A 17,280-nucleotide genomic window follows, 5' to 3' on the forward strand; every position below is an offset into this window, starting at 1 on the left:
TGCCAGGCCAAGGGAATGGCAGGGGAACATAGGACCAGGTGACACAGTGCCATGGGGCAGGGGAAGGGCAGGGGAACATAGGACCAGGTGACACAGTGCCAGGCCAAGGGAAGGGCAGGGGAACATAGGACCAGGTGACACAGTGCCAGGCCAAGGGAATGGCAGGGGAACATAGGACCAGGTGACACAGTGCCAGGCCAAGGGAAGGGCAGGGGAACATAGGACCAGGTGACACAGTGCCAGGCCAAGGGAAGGGCAGGGAAACATAGGACCAGGTGACACAGTGCCAGGCCAAGGGAAGGGCAGGGGAACATAGGACCAGGTGACACAGTGCCAGGCCAAGGGAAGGGCAGGGTAACATAGGACCAGGTGACACAGTGCCAGGCCAAGGGAATGGCAGGGGAACATAGGACCAGGTGACACAGTGCCATGGGGCAGGGGAAGGGCAGGGGAACATAGGACCAGGTGACACAGTGCCAGGCCAAGGGAAGGGCAGGGGAACATAGGACCAGGTGACACAGTGCCAGGCCAAGGGAATGGCAGGGGAACATAGGACCAGGTGACACAGTGCCAGGCCAAGGGAATGGCAGGGGAACATAGGACCAGGTGACACAGTGCCATGGGGCAGGGGAAGGGCAGGGGAACATAGGACCAGGTGACACAGTGCCAGGCCAAGGGAAGGGCAGGGGAACATAGGACCAGGTGACACAGTGCCAGGCCAAGGGAAGGGCAGGGAAACATAGGACCAGGTGACACAGTGCCAGGCCAAGGGAAGGGCAGGGGAACATAGGACCAGGTGACACAGTGCCATGGGGCAGGGGAAGGGCAGGGGAACATAGGACCAGGTGACACAGTGCCAGGCCAAGGGTAGGGCAGGGGAACATAGGACCAGGTGACACAGTGCCAGGCCAAGGGAAGGGCAGGGGAACATAGGACCAGGTGACACAGTGCCAGGCCAAGGGAAGGGCAGGGGAACATAGGACCAGGTGACACAGTGCCAGGCCAAGGGAAGGGCAGGGGAACATAGGACCAGGTGACACAGTGCCAGGCCAAGGGAAGGGCAGGGGAACATAGGACCAGGTGACACAGTGCCAGGCCAAGGGAATGGCAGGGAAACATAGGACCAGGTGACACAGTGCCAGGCCAAGGGAATGGCAGGGGAACATGGTTGTTGTCATTGCTCTGTTTTCTCTCTCTATTCCCAGATGGGGATCCTTAAGTGCCAAACAAAAGCCCCTTGACACATTCATCACTTTCACTATTAGGCTTCCCTCCCTCAGTGCCTCAGCGCAACAGGCCAAGGTTTCCCTGTTGCCATGGTGATGTTGGGTAGATACAGCCCTGCAGTGTGATTTGTGTGTCTGGTAAACACTTAGTAACTGAATCAAATGAATGTTACTCTCTGGGAAAAAGAAGGTGCTTTCAACGCTCGTAAAACTGAGTGTAATGCACAGTCAAGAGAAAAGACCTTCCCTTTTCAATGTGGAAAAATGAGGCAAACAACCCTATTCCCAAACAGACACACTGGATGCATCCAAAATGGCACCCTATTCCTAACATAGTGCACTACTTTTGGCCAGGGCCCATGGGGCACTATATAGGGAAATAGGGTGGCATTTAGGACGCTATCTGTAAATAGCCCATCCAACTACCTCATCCCCACATTATTACTTACCCTCTAGCTCTTTTGTACCCCAGTATCTCTACTTGCACAATCATCATCTGCACATCTATCACTCCAGTATTAATGCTAAATTGTAATTATTTCGCTTCTATGGCTTATTTATTGCCCTACTCTTCTACATTTGCACACACTGTACATAGATTTTTCAATTTTTCTTTTCTATTTTCTTATTGACTGTACGTTTGTTTATGTGTAACTCTGTGTTGTTGTTTTTGTCGCACTGCTTTGCTTTATCTTGGCCAGGTCGCAGTTGTAAATGAGAACTTGTTCTCAACTGGCCTACCTGTTTAAATAAAGGTGAAATAAAAATTTCTAAAATGTAAAAATCATACACGACTAGTCTACTCAGATCAGCCAGTAGGGAGGTTTTTCCCAACACTGCCATTTCACCCTCTTATAGAACATACACTGTAACAATGGAGCTGTAAAGCTGACACTACACCCAGACAGGACATAACCAACACCAACGTAGTCATTACCAAGCAAAACAACAGCACACAAAATCCTAAAAAGCAGATGTCCAGCCTAGTCCATACTTGTGGTTGTCCCACAGCAGGAGCTGTAACAAACCCTCCCAACAGACTGCAGTCTGAGTAGAAAGCACAACCCTGTCACCAGGGCCTGTGAGACAGGAGCAGGAAGTACAGCAAAAAACCATTAAACCCCCCAAAATGTTTCCTCTCAGCCATTCATACTGTGCTCTAAGAAAAAGAGAACATCCTACAAATAAACAAGAGACAAGCTCAGAGTGTTATAATGTCCAATTTGTAAAGACTGCATCAACATGATGACGTACTGCAGATTCAAACATGACAGGTGCCTCCATTAATGGCACAACAGTCTGTGTGGAACTAACCACGTCCCCAGGCTATTGTGCAGAGTTCACAGTGCATACGATAGAACAGGGGTACTCCACTACTATTTCAGAAGGTCCTATATATATATATTTTTTTTTTTTAAATCACCCTGTTCTGGGTCCAGATCCGGTCTGCGGTCCGCCAGCTGGGAATGGAGGCTATAGCGCATATAGCTAACGTACTTCTGAGTTTGGGGAGAAATCTGGTGTGCGAGCCTCAGGTAGAACGTACCTGCAACAGATAGACATCTCCGTTGCCGTTGCTCAGGCAGAAGACGTTTTCCTTCTTGGGGTGTTCAGGGATGGCCTGGACTATGCTGTCCTCAGCAAGCAGGGCGTAGTGCGGGGACAGCTCCTGCTCGGGACAGCTGCTCTTCCCATAGGTCTCATAGAACAGGAGGGTACACCCTGTATGCACCAGGGAGGAGAGGAGGCTTCAGCTAACACACATCTTTAAGGGGGAATACCTACAGAACATATATCTAACAACGTGCATGCAACCTTTATTTAACCAGGTTGTCCAATGGTGGTCAGAAGACTTCTTTCCCAAGGGGGACCTAGTCAGCATCCCAAATGGCACTCTATTCCTTTTATAGTGCACTAGGGCTCTGGTCAAAAGAAGTGCACTATATAGGGAATAGGGTGCCATTTGGGATGTACCCCTATTGTCTGTATGTATTACAGGATATTTCCAGCGCGTGTAGGTGGAAGGTGGAGGGAGCCCTACCTTTGAGTGTGACCCAGTACTGCCGCCACTTCCTGCGGGCCACGAGCTCCAGCTTCCTGTCCTTACGCAGGGTGAGTAGGGGTTTGATGGAGAGCCAGCCGGCCCTGCGTACCACCCCCTGCTCCTTCTCAAACAGCAGGTCCAGCTGCTCCAGAGAGCCCAGGGAGCCACTGCCACTACTCTCCCCCTGTTCCCCCCCTCCTATTCCCTTTGTTCCTCCCATGTCCTCCCCCTCTCCATCCTCCGAGGGCTCGGTCCGCTCCGTCCCGCTGTAGCCTCCTGTCTCCAGCTCCTGCATGAAATTCTCATAGATGTTCTGCCGCAAGGCGTCACTGTGGCTCTGTTGGCCCCTGGAGAACCCAGAGCGGACTGACAGGGTCTGGGTGTGGAGTGAGTTCCATACTGGACCAGTTACCTGGGAGCTGGAGTCACCTAATCCAGGATCCACTCCAATGATAAAGCCTTCACTGGCCTCACTACCATAAGGCTCCTAGGGAGAGAGAGAGCGAGAGTAACAGAGAGAGAGAGAGAGTAAGAGAGAGAGATCAGGATGGTTTTGAGGAGGAAAACAAGTCTGAATAACTAACTAGACCTTTGTGTGTAAAGGGACACAGAAGAGGCACATTTTCATCAATTTCTCGACTACCATTTCCTGAACAGTAGGCAATTGTTGTCTATTTCTATTAGAAAACAATATGAAATGTATTGTGAGATACTCTAACATGATATTGTAAAATATTTTAGCAACAATCAGTCCCCTATAATAACAGCATGGAATTTCCCTGGTACGGGTAACAGAACACATGGATATTATCCAAACATTCTTGTGACTTGTGTCCCGCCTAAACATGTTAAAGGTTTCTTGTGACCAACAAATAAACAAAACCAGGACCTAGTCTTAGATTGCGACCCAAAAGAAATCAGGCCCACAGATGAAAGGGTAAATGAGTTATAGTGTAGGTATCTTTGGGTGTGAATGAGAACTCTCGAGTCTTGACACACTGACCTAAAGCTCTTACATGCTGTATCTATTCATTCATTCCCATTCCCACAAGACAAAGCCCTTCCTAACATCACTGGTTCAGTAGAACGGTGACCGTAATCTCTCATTAATAGAGAACAATAAACACTTTCTCCTTTCAGAGAAAGGTAGAGGGCTCCTCTTACATAGCCAGGAGACAGGGACTCAGCCTGCTATACAATACAGAGAAAAAACGCAATGGTCATATAACACCATCATTATTACCTGATTACATCTTCTTGTCCACCGTCGACAAATAAAGGCTGTTCACGGCAGTATTTTAGCTCAAGTAATGCTGGAAACGCTTGGTCATGTGTGACTCTGGCCTAATTTAACGTTCTCCGGGGACAAAAGAAGCAGGGAAGATTTCCTTTCTGACCTTTGAAATCTTTCCTCTCAAATTCGACACAAAGCCTTAAGGAGACGTACATAACATTTGTCATAATGATATAAGGTTCTGAAACGTTTGTTAGAATACTTTCTTTCGTGGGGTTTTTCCTTTCATAGTAGTGTTTAAGAGAGTTTCTCTCACTTGCTTGATTTTGTTTAAAGAACAATCTACAGAAGTATCTCCAAAGCTCCAGTCTGTCAACTGTGAGCCTGATTAGTATTTAACAGTCATAGGATGATATTTGACAGAGAGACATTCCTGTGACACTGCAGTGTTCTGTTTTATCTGATTGGATCTAAGAGCCAACGGCCATCAGCCAATCACGTTGACCAAAACAACCTGAACAATGAGATTACCATCCCACATACTCAGCCAGCAGTCTCATGTCATAGATAACTGGCAACAGGTCATCTGATAAAGAGTCTACAGTACATGTCCAGTCTTACTCCCTTTCCCCCTTCACTATGTACCCTCCCCTTCTCCTTCCATCTCCCCTTTCTTCCCCTCCTTCCTAACCTGTAGTCTTCTCTTCTTCCTGCTTAGACTTCCTGTCCAGTCGCTGAGGCGCCGGATGCGGCTCTTCAGGTTGTCCTTCCTGCTGTTGCTGACGGCGATGGGGGTAGGCTCGGCGGCGACCCTCCTGCAGGGCAGCGTGTGACTGTGAGCGGAGGAGTAGCACTGGTCGCCCGACTCTGAGCTCTCCTCCTGGTCGACCACGTCCAGGGTCAGCACCGAGGCCAGCGACGCCCGGTACTGGGGGATGTCCTGGAAGTGAGTGGTGGGGTATGTAGCCGCCACGCTGAGGTCAGATAGGGACACGGGAGGGGAGATGAGGCTAAACTGACTCTGCTCCCGGTAGAGGATCATGGAATCTCCGATCCCACTGTCCTCAGTGCGGCCCAAAGAACAAGAGTTATACCCGTTGCTGTTAAACCCTCGGTTTGTATATTGTCCATTAATATCCATGGTCTGGAAGAGGAGGTTGGGGTTGAACCCCGGGGACATGTCCTCAGTACGGGCGGATGAGAAGGTGTTGTAGCCGCAACCCGTCTCCTCGGTGCGCGTGGAGGAGTAGGTGGTGTAGCCACTACTGTTGTCCCTCGTTGCGGTCTGACTACATGTGAACACATTGTCGTTGAGCTCTGTGGTGTTCCCCCAAGGAGAGTCGTACCAGGAGCCCTCGGAGCTGAGCGAGCTACCCTTACTGGTCCTAGTCAGAGAGGGCTCTGGGGCTGCTACTGCATTGTGGCTGTGGCCTGACAGACCCTGGGGCTCCAGAGACATCCTCCTGGCATTGGTGAACTCCACGCGCATGCTGCCGTCCTTACTGAGGAGCACCTTGGGGCTGCTGCGGCTCTCTATTGGCTCACACAGAGAAGTCATCTCAGGGGTGCGCTGCCCGTTAGCACCGAGACCGTTCACATTCTCCCCGCTACTCTCCAGGAAACCATAGCCGTTATGACCACTGCCTTTCCTGGTCACTTGGGGGCTGTCCCCTCTGCCACAACGCTGCGGAGAGCTGGACTTCAGCTTGGCTCCTGGGGGCCCTCCCAGTCCCCTGCCCTCCTTGGTGATGTGGTGCTCGTAGTGTTGCGACAAGCCATAAGGCTGGTTGTGGGTGATCTTCTGCTGGCAGACCCTCCCTCCCTTGCCTCTGGTTTTGTACCCCTGGCCGCCCCCCTCGCTGCCCCTCCACCAGCTATGGGGGGACAGGACTTCCTCCTTAATGGATTGGAACTTTAGAGAGCAGGGTTTGGGTTTCCCAAGGACGTTGAAGTTGCTGTACTGGCTGTCAGTGTTTCCCATTCTGATCTGTAGTAGGGCAGAAGACAAAACATCAGCATGAGAGGTAATGAAGAGAGAATGCCAATAATCACACTTCCATCCACAGTAAAGTCATATCGTATAAAATAGAAAGTCAGGACAGCTGTGATGGAAACAGGAATTTGTTTGTTCGACTTGGCGGGATCTTTTTGTGTCTCTAAAATGAATTATGCGGGAAATGGTGGTGGAAATGCCTTTTTGCGCAAATATTGATATAATAACCATCATATCAAAGTCAAGCGACGATATGGTGTGTGGTCCTCCCACTACGACTCGAGAAACCATGCAGTTTATTAGGCAACAGATGAAATAAGTTATGATGAACTTCACAGAGTGGTGAAAGTGTACGGTGATGAGCTTGATGCTGCTTTCCAATAAATATTCAGGGTCTTATTCTGGTGACATGATGATTGATGCTTGACTGCCGTCTGACAAATAGTTAAATGGTAAAAAAAAAAAAATATATATCAAATGAAATCACATAAAGGTAAATAAAATTAAATGAAATCACATACATTTGAATAAAACTGAATTAAATCACGAGGTTAAATGAAAACAAAAGCACATAAAAACAACAAACTACAGTATACACACACCAGATGTAAAGTTATCTTACCACTTGGTGTCTATCCTCAGGACAAACTCAGACACCACTCTGCATAGTCCGTCTCAGCAGCGCTAGCTGGGCTCTGTCCTGTTGTGTGATCGCTTCAGAACTCAGCACCTCTCTCACATACACACTCACACACACAGCTGCTCACTCGCTTGCTCTCTCCATCTCTCTCTCTCTGTCTCCAGCTCATCTGTATGGAAACAGAGGAGGGAGGGACTTCGGTCAGTTCCACACACACAGTCTGCCTTGTATGTGAGCCCACTGTGGTTAGGAGGACCCCCTTTGCAACCCCCACTCTAAATCTAAACACCCCTTGTTCCATGGCTTGGCCACCCCCCCTCTCCACTCAGCCTCCTTCCATGACGTACTGCTACTGAGCTGCTGAAGAGACTTTTTAAAAGCGGACTTCATTCTGTCGCCTGTTTATTTTGGTTCTCAGGAATTCCGAGCAATTTTCTTTCCTTTTTAAAAACAGAAACTCTCGACTCTAAGACCGTTCAGTTTAAGTTATCAGACAAGGCTATTTCAAGCATCACCGTGAGCAACGTCTCTGAGTTCTTCAGAAAGTCAGATTTAAACTTTTAAAAAATAACACAAGTTAGAAATCTCCCAACAGCTCAAGATCATTCCAAAAAGGATGAAAGAGAACATATCCATAAGGTAAAACAATTACAGACATTGAAATACAATGACATCAACCCCAGTGTTTCCTGAAACAGATAAACCCTCAGAGACTTTTGACGTATTGCCCAGAGTTCTCATTTCCTGACAGAGACAGAGAGGGGTCAGAGGTCGGAGTGGCCTAAGGTTCACCGTGTTCCATCAGTAAACTATAGCAGCACTATGCCTGTCCTGTCCTGGCCTCATTCATACTGAGGAGGAGAGGAGAGAAGGAGAGGAGAGGAGGACAGAGCCCTTGGTTACACAAAGCAGGGTGAGAATTCATCACACCGCTGACCTTAAACACATCCACAAACTTTGACCCCTTCAATTACACCCAACAGGAAGCACCGATCAGGAAGCAGAGAAAATAGCAACTGGTTGACTCCAGTCATTAGGCTACATTCTACAATGTTGAGGAGGACAGAAGAACAGCAAAGTCATTATCACAATAGTCATTCAGAGCAGCAGCAGGACAGGTTGTATTCGGCACTCGCTGTCTGTGTTAAAAGGCTGGTGGGCGGAGCTTTCAGCCAGCCAATGGTCTGCCACTTGGCCGGGACCCTAGACTATGGGCCTGTGCGGTGGGCAGAACTGTGGAACGGGCGCTTTGTGACACAGTTGTCGGCTTGCGCTGCAGACAAGGAGGCCATGAATGGTTAAAGGTGCAAGCAGGTGGCGGTCAACACTTTTGTTGTGCCTCTCCTATAGGCCACCTGCTCCCTCGCAGGGGAAGCCCCATCACCCCCAAGTCACCCTTGACCCTAGCATTCTTCAAGCACAATGAGCTCCGGTGCAGAACTCCACAACGACCATATTGCTAAGCTGCAGACCATACTATTTACCAAGAGAGTTTTCATCCAAATTTTTCATAGCTGTCTATTTACAACCACAAACCGATGCTGATACTAAGACCGCACTCAATGAGCTGTATAGGACCATAAACACACATGGAAATGCACATCCAGAGGTGGAGCACCAAGTTTTTACTTTGTATATTTTATTTTTTTCAATTTTTGTATTTTATTATTATTAATTTTTACTTCAGTTAATTTAGTAAATACTTGCATATTTTTGTTAAAAGTGCATTTTTGGTTAAGGGCTTGTAAGTAAGCACTTCACTGTAAGGTCTACACCTGTTGTATTCGGCGCATGTGACAAATAACATTTGAGGGGATAGAGAGCTGGCACAGACAGAGAGCAACCTGACAGCGTTCCAAATGGATCGTTAAAACCTGGCACAGGCTCTTCTCTTCATCAGCTTTATGTCGTTAGAACCCATCTGCTGCGGCCAAGAACTCCCAACTAAAAATCTACTGCTATGAGCTAATATTGTAATAACACACAAGCTGAAGTTTAGTTTATGACTACAGTACATATGAATCATCAGACTGAGAATGGAATTATTCATTGTAAATGGACACGTTCACAGAAAAATGCAAAATGATTAAATAAATTATCATAAAGTTGTTTAAAATAATAATGTGCATGTAGAGTTGTCAAGAAGGCAGTGATTCGCAAGTTTCAAATCTCCACACTGTCAGTAGCAGCATGTGTACTACTGACAGAGACAAAGCCCAGAGCCCCCTCTCTCCTTCTCTCTTCCTCAGGACACTCTGCTGTGGTCCCCCTCTCTTCTTCTCTCTTCCTCAGGGCACTCTGCTGTGGTCCCCCTCTCTCCTTCTCTCTTCCTCAGGACACTCTGCTGTGGTCCCCCTCTCTCCTTCTCTCTTCCTCAGGACACTCTGCTGTGGTCCCCCTCTCTCATTCTCTCTTCCTCAGGACACCGCTGTGGTCCCCCTCTCTCCTTCTCTCTTCCTCAGGACACTCTGCTGTGGTCCCCCTCTCTTCTTCTCTCTTCCTCAGGGCACTCTGCTGTGGTCCCCCTCTCTCCTTCTCTCTTCCTCAGGACACTCTGCTGTGGTCCCCCTCTCTCCTTCTCTCTTCCTCAGGACACTCCGCTGTGGTCCCCCCCTCTCCTTCTCTCTTCCTCAGGACACTCTACTGTGGTCCCCCTCTCTTCTTCTCTCTTCCTCAGGACACTCTGCTGTGGCCCTGCTCTCTCATTCTCTCTCCTTCTCTCTTCCTCAGGTCACTCTGCTGTGGTCCCCCTCTCTCCTTCTCTCTCCTTCTCTCTTCCTCAGGACACTCTGCTGTGGTCCCCCTCTCTCCTTCTCTCTTCCTCAGGACACTCCGCTGTGGTCCCCGTCTCTCCTTCTCTCTTCCTCAGGACACTCCGCTGTGGTCCCCCTCTCTCCTTCTCTCTTCCTCAGGACACTCCGCTGTGGTCCCCCTCTCTCCTTCTCTCTTCCTCAGGACACTCCGCTGTAGTCCCCCTCTCTCCTTCTCTCTTCCTCAGGACACTCTACTGTGGTCCCCCTCTCTTCTTCTCTCTTCCTCAGGACACTCTGCTGTGGTCCCCCTCTCTCATTCTCTCTTCCTCAGGTCACTCTGCGGTGGTCCCCCTCTCTCCTTCTCTCTTCCTCAGGACACTCTGCTGTGGTCCCCCTCTCTCCTTCTCAGGACACTCTACTGAGGTCTCCCTCTATCCTGGGAATCGAACCCACAGTCCTCGTGTTACAAGCGCCATGATCTACCAACCAGAGTATGTGAGGAGAGTTGAGCTCATGGAGTGCTGTGCAATGCTCCGGCGCTCCACATCCTTTCCAACCGCTTGGCTAAAAACTGCTCCTAGCTCACAGAAAAAAGACTGCCTCTCTGAATTCCATGAATTAAAATCACAATTTAACCAACACCCATCTATTTTTGTGACTACCTGGACCTACCAGTTGGTTTTGAACTCTTAAGAGATCTCAGTTTTAGTTTTTATAAATACTTTGCTACAATGACACACACTTAGATATCAACCCACCTCATTCCTTTCTGTTAGCGCGTAGTAAGTACAGCATCATACTTTTGGGATGTCTTTTCAAATTCCACAATGATTCTTTAGTTGTGGACAATACATCACCACACTCCCTCTCTTGCTCTTGGTCCTCATCTTTCTAAGTCACCTTGATTTTTACACCTGTGTGTTCTATCAGTTTCTTTATGAAAATATTTAGTGAACTCCATGACAGTAGCTAAAGCAAGGGGCTATAGCAGCACACAAGTAGACTGACTACAAATGCATGCTGCGTCATGCATGCCCTGAGCTCATGAAGTGAGCTCTATTGGAGCGGCGACGCTCCAGCCTTTGGGAATCTCGCTCCGCGCTCCAGTCAAATTGGGCATGCCCCACTCCTCGCTCAGCTCTGCTCACATACTCTGCTATCAACTGAGCTACAGAGGACCATGATACAACACTTGGGCTGGGAGACCCCAAATACACACACACACACACACCACACACACACACACACACACACACACACACACACACACACACACACACACACACACACACACACACACACACGGAAGATCAGGGTCAGAGGAACAGGGTGAGAAAGACAGAGAGAGAAGAAGAGGGCCCATTGTTGGCCACAGGTGTCTGGCTGCCTGGGATGGTGAAAGGGTACAGACAGGAAGAGGACATTCCTAACATCCATCTCTCATCTCTCACACATATTCGTCTGTGTTATTTTGAGCTTCTTTATTCAGACACAAAGAAACTGGTTTTACATGATCCTGCTGTATCTCTCCCAAGCCTGAGGGTGACTGACTGACTACATTGCAGTGCCTGATCAAATAACACCAGACATTCCCAGAAATTATTTTCCCCTTGAGCTCTGCCAGTACATTTATTCATTTCAAAACAATTGCCTAGCTGTCAGTGTCGGCAGACAGTTTGTGTATCAACAGAGTTCTTCAAATATCATTAAGACATGTTGCCTTAGCTCATCTCCCAGGCTGGTAGCTGGGGTGGGACATGCTGGGGGTGGGTTACATGGGGAGAAGGTAGACTGGGGTTGTCCCCCAAATGGCACCCTATTCCCTATATAGTGCACTACTTTTGACCAGGGCCCATAGGGCTTCGGCCACAAGTAGAGCACTAGGGAATAGGTTGCCATTTGGGACACAACCTGGGTTGTGGTGGGTGGGATGAGGACTGAGAGGGCAGCAGCATGGGAAAACACAAAGGAGCTCCGATATGAGTAGAACAGGCAGGTAGGGCGGGAGGTTGGGTGGCTGGAACCAGCAACCCAGCAACCAGGGAACAGCTGTCTGTCAGAAAGAGGGAGAGAGCGCCTGCTTCCTCCCTATCCCGGCAGTGCCTGACAGGGGGCCTTGTGCTCCCAGCGTGGGCAGACGGGTGGGGCCCCTGAAACCCATGTTACGTTTGGTGTGGTGCCGCAGCTGCTTCCTCCTCTGGACCCCATCAAACCATTCAGAAGGGCAGAGGGGAGACTTTGAGTAGGGAGACCTGGGTAATATTATGCATCTGAGGGTATATTTATAGGACTGTGTTGGTCTGGTGTGGTCTAGTTCTCTTGATAAACTGTGTTGGTCTGGTGTGGTCTGGTTGTCTTGATGAAACTGTGTTGGTCTGGTTGTCTTGATAAAACTGTGTTGGTCTGGTGTGGTCTAGTTGTCTTGATGAAACTGTGTTGGTCTGGTTGTCTTGATAAAACTGTGTTGGTCTGGTGTGGTCTAGTTGTCTTGATGAAACTGTGTTGGTCTGGTTGTCTTGATAAAACTGTGTTGGTCTGGTTGTCTTGATAAAACTGTGTTGGTCTGGTGTGGTCTAGTTGTCTTGATAAAACTGTGTTGGTCTGGTGTGGTCTAGTTGTCTTGATAAAACTGTGTTGGTCTGGTTATCTTGATAAAACTGTGTTGGTCTGGTGTGGTCTAGTTGTCTTGATAAAACTGTGTTGGTCTGGTTGTCTTGATAAAACTGTGTTGGTCTGGTGTGGTCTAGTTGTCTTGATAAAACTGTGTTGGTCTGGTTGTCTTGATAACTGTGTTGGTCTGGTTGTCTTGATAAAACTGTGTTGGTCTGGTGTGGTCTGGTTGTCTTGATAAAACTGTGTTGATCTGGTTGTCTTGATAAAACTGAGTTGGTCTGGTGTGGTCTGGTTGTCTTGATAAAACTGTGTTGGTCTGGTGTGGTCTGGTTGTCTTGATAAAACTGTGTTGATCTGGTTGTCTTGATAAAACTGTGTTGGTCTGGTGTGGTCTAGTTGTCTTGATAAAACTGTGTTGGTCTGGTGTGGTCTAGTTGTCTTGATAAAACTGTGTTGGTCTGGTGTGGTCTAGTTGTCTTGATAAAACTGTGTTGGTCTGGTCCCTTTTGATTTGTCCATAAGTCTGAATATAACTGCTCAGGCCAAATGTGGTCTGGTGTTTTTATTCATACTCATGAAGGGACAGATTCAGAGTTCAGATAAACACGTGCAACTCAGATTTTTTGCGTAAATTGTTCATTGATGTCAATGGAAGTTAAATCTGAGTTAAGCTAGCGGATCTCAATTAAAATACTGCCCATATATTTTACTAGTAAGCAGTGTTTTTCTTATTCACTTATTCATCATCTGTTCCCAAAACAAAGTTGAACCCGTATCAACTAACCAGACTATATTTGACCTGGTGTTAAATCTAATCTGACTCTCTTTAGCCACCTCCAGCCCATTTCCACCCTAGGCCTCAACCTGTCAATTTCTCCAACACCAGTTAATGAATGGTTAACTAAGTTAGCTGTCAATTAGCGTTGGACCTCATCGATCCATCACTGTACCTGACCATTCTGTTGTTAGCAAACATGATGGGGGTTGAGGTGAGGACACAGACAGCATCCCAAATATCACCCTATTCCCTATTTAGTGCACAACTCTTTACCAGGGCCCATCAATGTTTGGCCAGTCCTGTGCGGTGACTTTCTTTGATGCATTCGGACTTTCTCTGACGATTGATAGAGCAGTCTCCATAGTGATGCTCACTTCTTTATACTGCATCTGTATGTCTTATAGTGTAAGTAGTTGTGGGTGTCTCTTGTGTGTGTGTTCACACCTGGCAAGCCTTTGTACATTCACTCTGCCAAAACATTACAGTTACAGTCACTCACCCTTCTAGATAATTAAAAACAGTCTAACAAGGTCTAGGCTAGCTAGTGCTAGACATCTTTTCCACCAATTAGCTTCAAATGGCTGGTGTGCAACCATGGCAAAGTTGGTTTGACATTTGGTAGCCTTGCTCTGGGGCTAGTTAGGGGCCGTGAATAAATTACACAATGTAAATGGGACAATATTTGCATGTTGCACATCTTTTAGTTTTCTCATTAAAAGCTTTCCATATTTATATATGAATTTCTAGAATGTATAGTTGGTTTGAGGTTTTTAATTCATTGAAATTTGGAGAGATTGTCCTTTAAAAATATTGTCCCATGTACATTGTGTAATTTACTGATGGTCCCTAACTAGCCCCATAGGGATATCGAATGTCAAACCAAATTGACACTCGAGGAATTAGAGTTCTAGCCAATGATCTTCAGCCCCTTGCCATTTCAGTGACAGCTAGCAAGATGCACACACAGCAGAGAGAGAGAGAGAGAGAGAGAGAGAGAGAGAGAGAGAGAGAGAGAGAGAGAGAGAGAGAGAGAGAGAGAGAGAGAGAGAGAGAGAGAGAGAGAGAGAGAGAGAGAGAGAGAGAGAGAGAGCAATGGCGTGGGGTGCACATATCTCCACATGTGACGTAGTACGCAATTTTTGGGGACCCTTTTGGCTCGTGAGCACTACATTCAGAACTACTGGCTAAAAAGTATACAAAAGTACTGGTGAAAGAAAGATGCTCTCAGTTTGGGCTGATCTGTGACCTGCTGGCACCTCAGCGTTACACACAACAGACAGGAAATAGATGTGGGAAGGATGTGGTTCTGTAATACAGGAGATAAACAGTAATGAATAGACTGTACACAATTAGCATAGCATGAATCCAATACAATAGCACAGCAAGAGCACTAGCAAGGACTGTGTAAATATAAAGCTAAGATAAGCAAACAATTAGCATTTCCTGGTTGCTAAAATTATAATAGTTTGCCTAGTTTCAGTTTATGTGACAAAATAGGTAAGTATATTGTAGATAGTCATTGTAACATCTAAACCACTGTGAAATATCTTTTCCATAACCAAAATATTGTATTTTCAGCTGTTTGAAGTAAAGTAAAGTAAAAGAAGCAAAAACTGGGGAGCGGAGTGTGCAACTTGAAAGGATTGTGACGTGCTGATAACAGTTACCGGCAGGGAATTAGTAACAACTGGAGAATCTTTTTAAATGCTGCAGCACCTTCAGGTTGTGCATTTCTATAGAGGCAGAGGCCGGGATTCCACTCAAAGGTCCTTGAAACCACTGCATTCAGAACTGATGTGTTGACCAAAATCAAAACATAACATCCATTTGCACACACAAAAAATAGATTTTTCGACATTATGTCATGCTATTTATTCATTACTTTATTCAGGCATTCAACTCATCCATGATGGCATGATCAGTCTGTCAGTTACTATACGGTGGGGAAGAGTTAACACTGTGGGTGTATATTCAGCACACGTTTTCAGACTTTCAGATTTGGCCCATTCATCTCTAGTCAGTAGCAGAATGAGGCATGCTGGGTTTGCTCCAGCAATAGCTTAGCACTTGGGTCCGAGCTGTGTACCGCTGTGCAACACCACACACACTAATGAGCAGGATGTGCTGGTTAAGGCTGAGCCCCATGTAAACACAGGGATACCACAGGCAAACCCGATGCCTTCCCTCACGCACAGATCCGCACACAAGCACACGCGCACACTCTAAGTACTTTGGGCTTGGAGTCAATTCACTATTTATTTTTTGTCGCTTTGGTACTAGTTTCACAAGTATATGTGGTACATTTTCACAACTCTTAGTACAAAACTCCAAACTGGTCACAATTGTAACGCAGCCAGTCTTTCATTCAAAACCTGTTCTTGTGTCTTCATTTGGATTGTAAACATCTCTCCACACAACCATTGATTCAAAATATATGTTTATTGTGACATGTAATGAGAACATTGGTTTAATCACCAAAACACAACATAATGATATAATTTAGTAGTTTTAACTACCAGTTAATCCAATAGCAAACAATGCAAGATACAAGGTTCACATTTTTCCAAATGTATTACAAATAAAAATCAGAAATACCTTATTTACATACGTATTCAGACCCTTTGCTATGAGACTCGAAATTGAGCTCAGGTGCATCCTGTTTCCATTGATCATCCTTGAGATGTTTCTACAACTTGATTGGAGTCCACCTGTGGTAAATTGATTGGACATGATTTGGAAAGGCACACACCGGTCTATATAAGGTCCCACAGTTGACAGTGCATGTCAGAGCAAAAACCAAGCCATGAGGTCAAAGGAATTGTTCGTAGAGCTCCGAGACAGGATTATGTCAAGGCACAGATCTGGGGAAGGGTACCAAAACATTTCTGCAGCATTGAAGGTCCCCAAGAACACAGAGCCTCCATCATTCTTAAATGGAAGAAGTTTGGAACCACCAAGACTCTCCCTAGAGCGGGGGAGAAGGGTCTTGGTCAAGGAGGTGACCAAGAACTCAATGGTCACTCTGACAGAGCTCCAGAGTTCCTCTGTGGAGATGGTTGTCCTTCTGGAAGGTTCTCCCATCTCTGTAGCACTCCACCAATCAGGCCTTTATGGTAGAGTGACCAGACAGAAGACATTCCTCAGTAAAAGGCACATGACAGCCCGCTTGGAGTTTGCCAAAAGACACCTAAAGACTCTCAGAACATAAGAAACAAGATTCTCTGGGTCTGATGAAACCAAGAGTGAACTCTTTGGCCTGAATGCTAAGCGTCACATCTGGAGGTGGCAGCATCATGCTGTGGGGATGTTTTTCAGTGGCAGGGACTGGGAGACTAGTCAGGATTTGAGGCAAATATGAACGGAGCAAAGTGCAGAGAGATCCTTGATGAAAACTTGCTCCAGAGCGCTCAGGACCTCAGACTGGGGAGAAGGTTCACCTTCCGACAGGAACACGACCCTAAGCACACAGCCAAGACGACGCAGGACTGGCTTCGGGACAAGTCTCTGAATGTCCTTGAGCGGCCCAGCCAGAGCCCGGACTTGAACCCGATCGGACATCTCTGGATCGGACATCGATCGGACATCTCAAAATCCATATATAGCAGACAAACCAGTTAAAAATCTATAGGTTTACCAAACGGTTAAGCGCAGTTGGATTAAGTGATGGTCAAATGTATTTATACAAATGAGAAGAGAATCATATGAAAAGTATTGTGAGCATTTCATTGTGAAACGCAATTACTTTATATGAAAGGTATTTCTAGATGAAACACTGATTAGGTTTGCTGAAAAAGTTACTGTGTGATTCTGTGTTGTACTTCATCAACTGATAATGTGTTTAAAGTTTTGAAAAAAACAGCCTTTTTGATGATCTGTTTTCAGTTTTGTACTAAGAGTTGTGAAATTTGACCACATTCTTGTGAAAATAGTACCAAAGCGATGAAAAAAACGAAAGGAGTTCATTAACAGTATTGATCTGCCTTTTAGATGCCAAATGAA

General features: G+C 46.8%; 1 protein-coding gene across 2 annotated transcripts in view; it reads right to left on the reverse strand.

The window, feature by feature from the left end:
* LOC106571247 (rho guanine nucleotide exchange factor TIAM2) overlaps window positions 1-17,280 on the reverse strand; it is a 67,377-nt gene that overhangs the window by 24,849 nt on the left and 25,248 nt on the right. For both annotated transcript variants that reach the window (XM_045695621.2, XM_014144051.3), the window contains exons 2-5: window positions 7,120-7,306; window positions 5,196-6,491; window positions 3,268-3,757; window positions 2,773-2,948 (exon numbers count right to left, since the gene is read on the reverse strand). In XM_045695621.2, coding sequence (XP_045551577.2) covers window positions 2,773-2,948; window positions 3,268-3,757; window positions 5,196-6,485 — 1,956 coding nt within the window. In that variant the 5' untranslated portion in view covers window positions 6,486-6,491; window positions 7,120-7,306. The remainder of the gene's footprint in view (window positions 1-2,772; window positions 2,949-3,267; window positions 3,758-5,195; window positions 6,492-7,119; window positions 7,307-17,280) is intronic.

This window comes from Salmo salar, chromosome 15 (genome assembly GCF_965601325.2).
Source record: "Salmo salar chromosome 15, fSalSal1, whole genome shotgun sequence".
Classification (NCBI taxonomy): domain Eukaryota; kingdom Metazoa; phylum Chordata; class Actinopteri; order Salmoniformes; family Salmonidae; genus Salmo; species Salmo salar.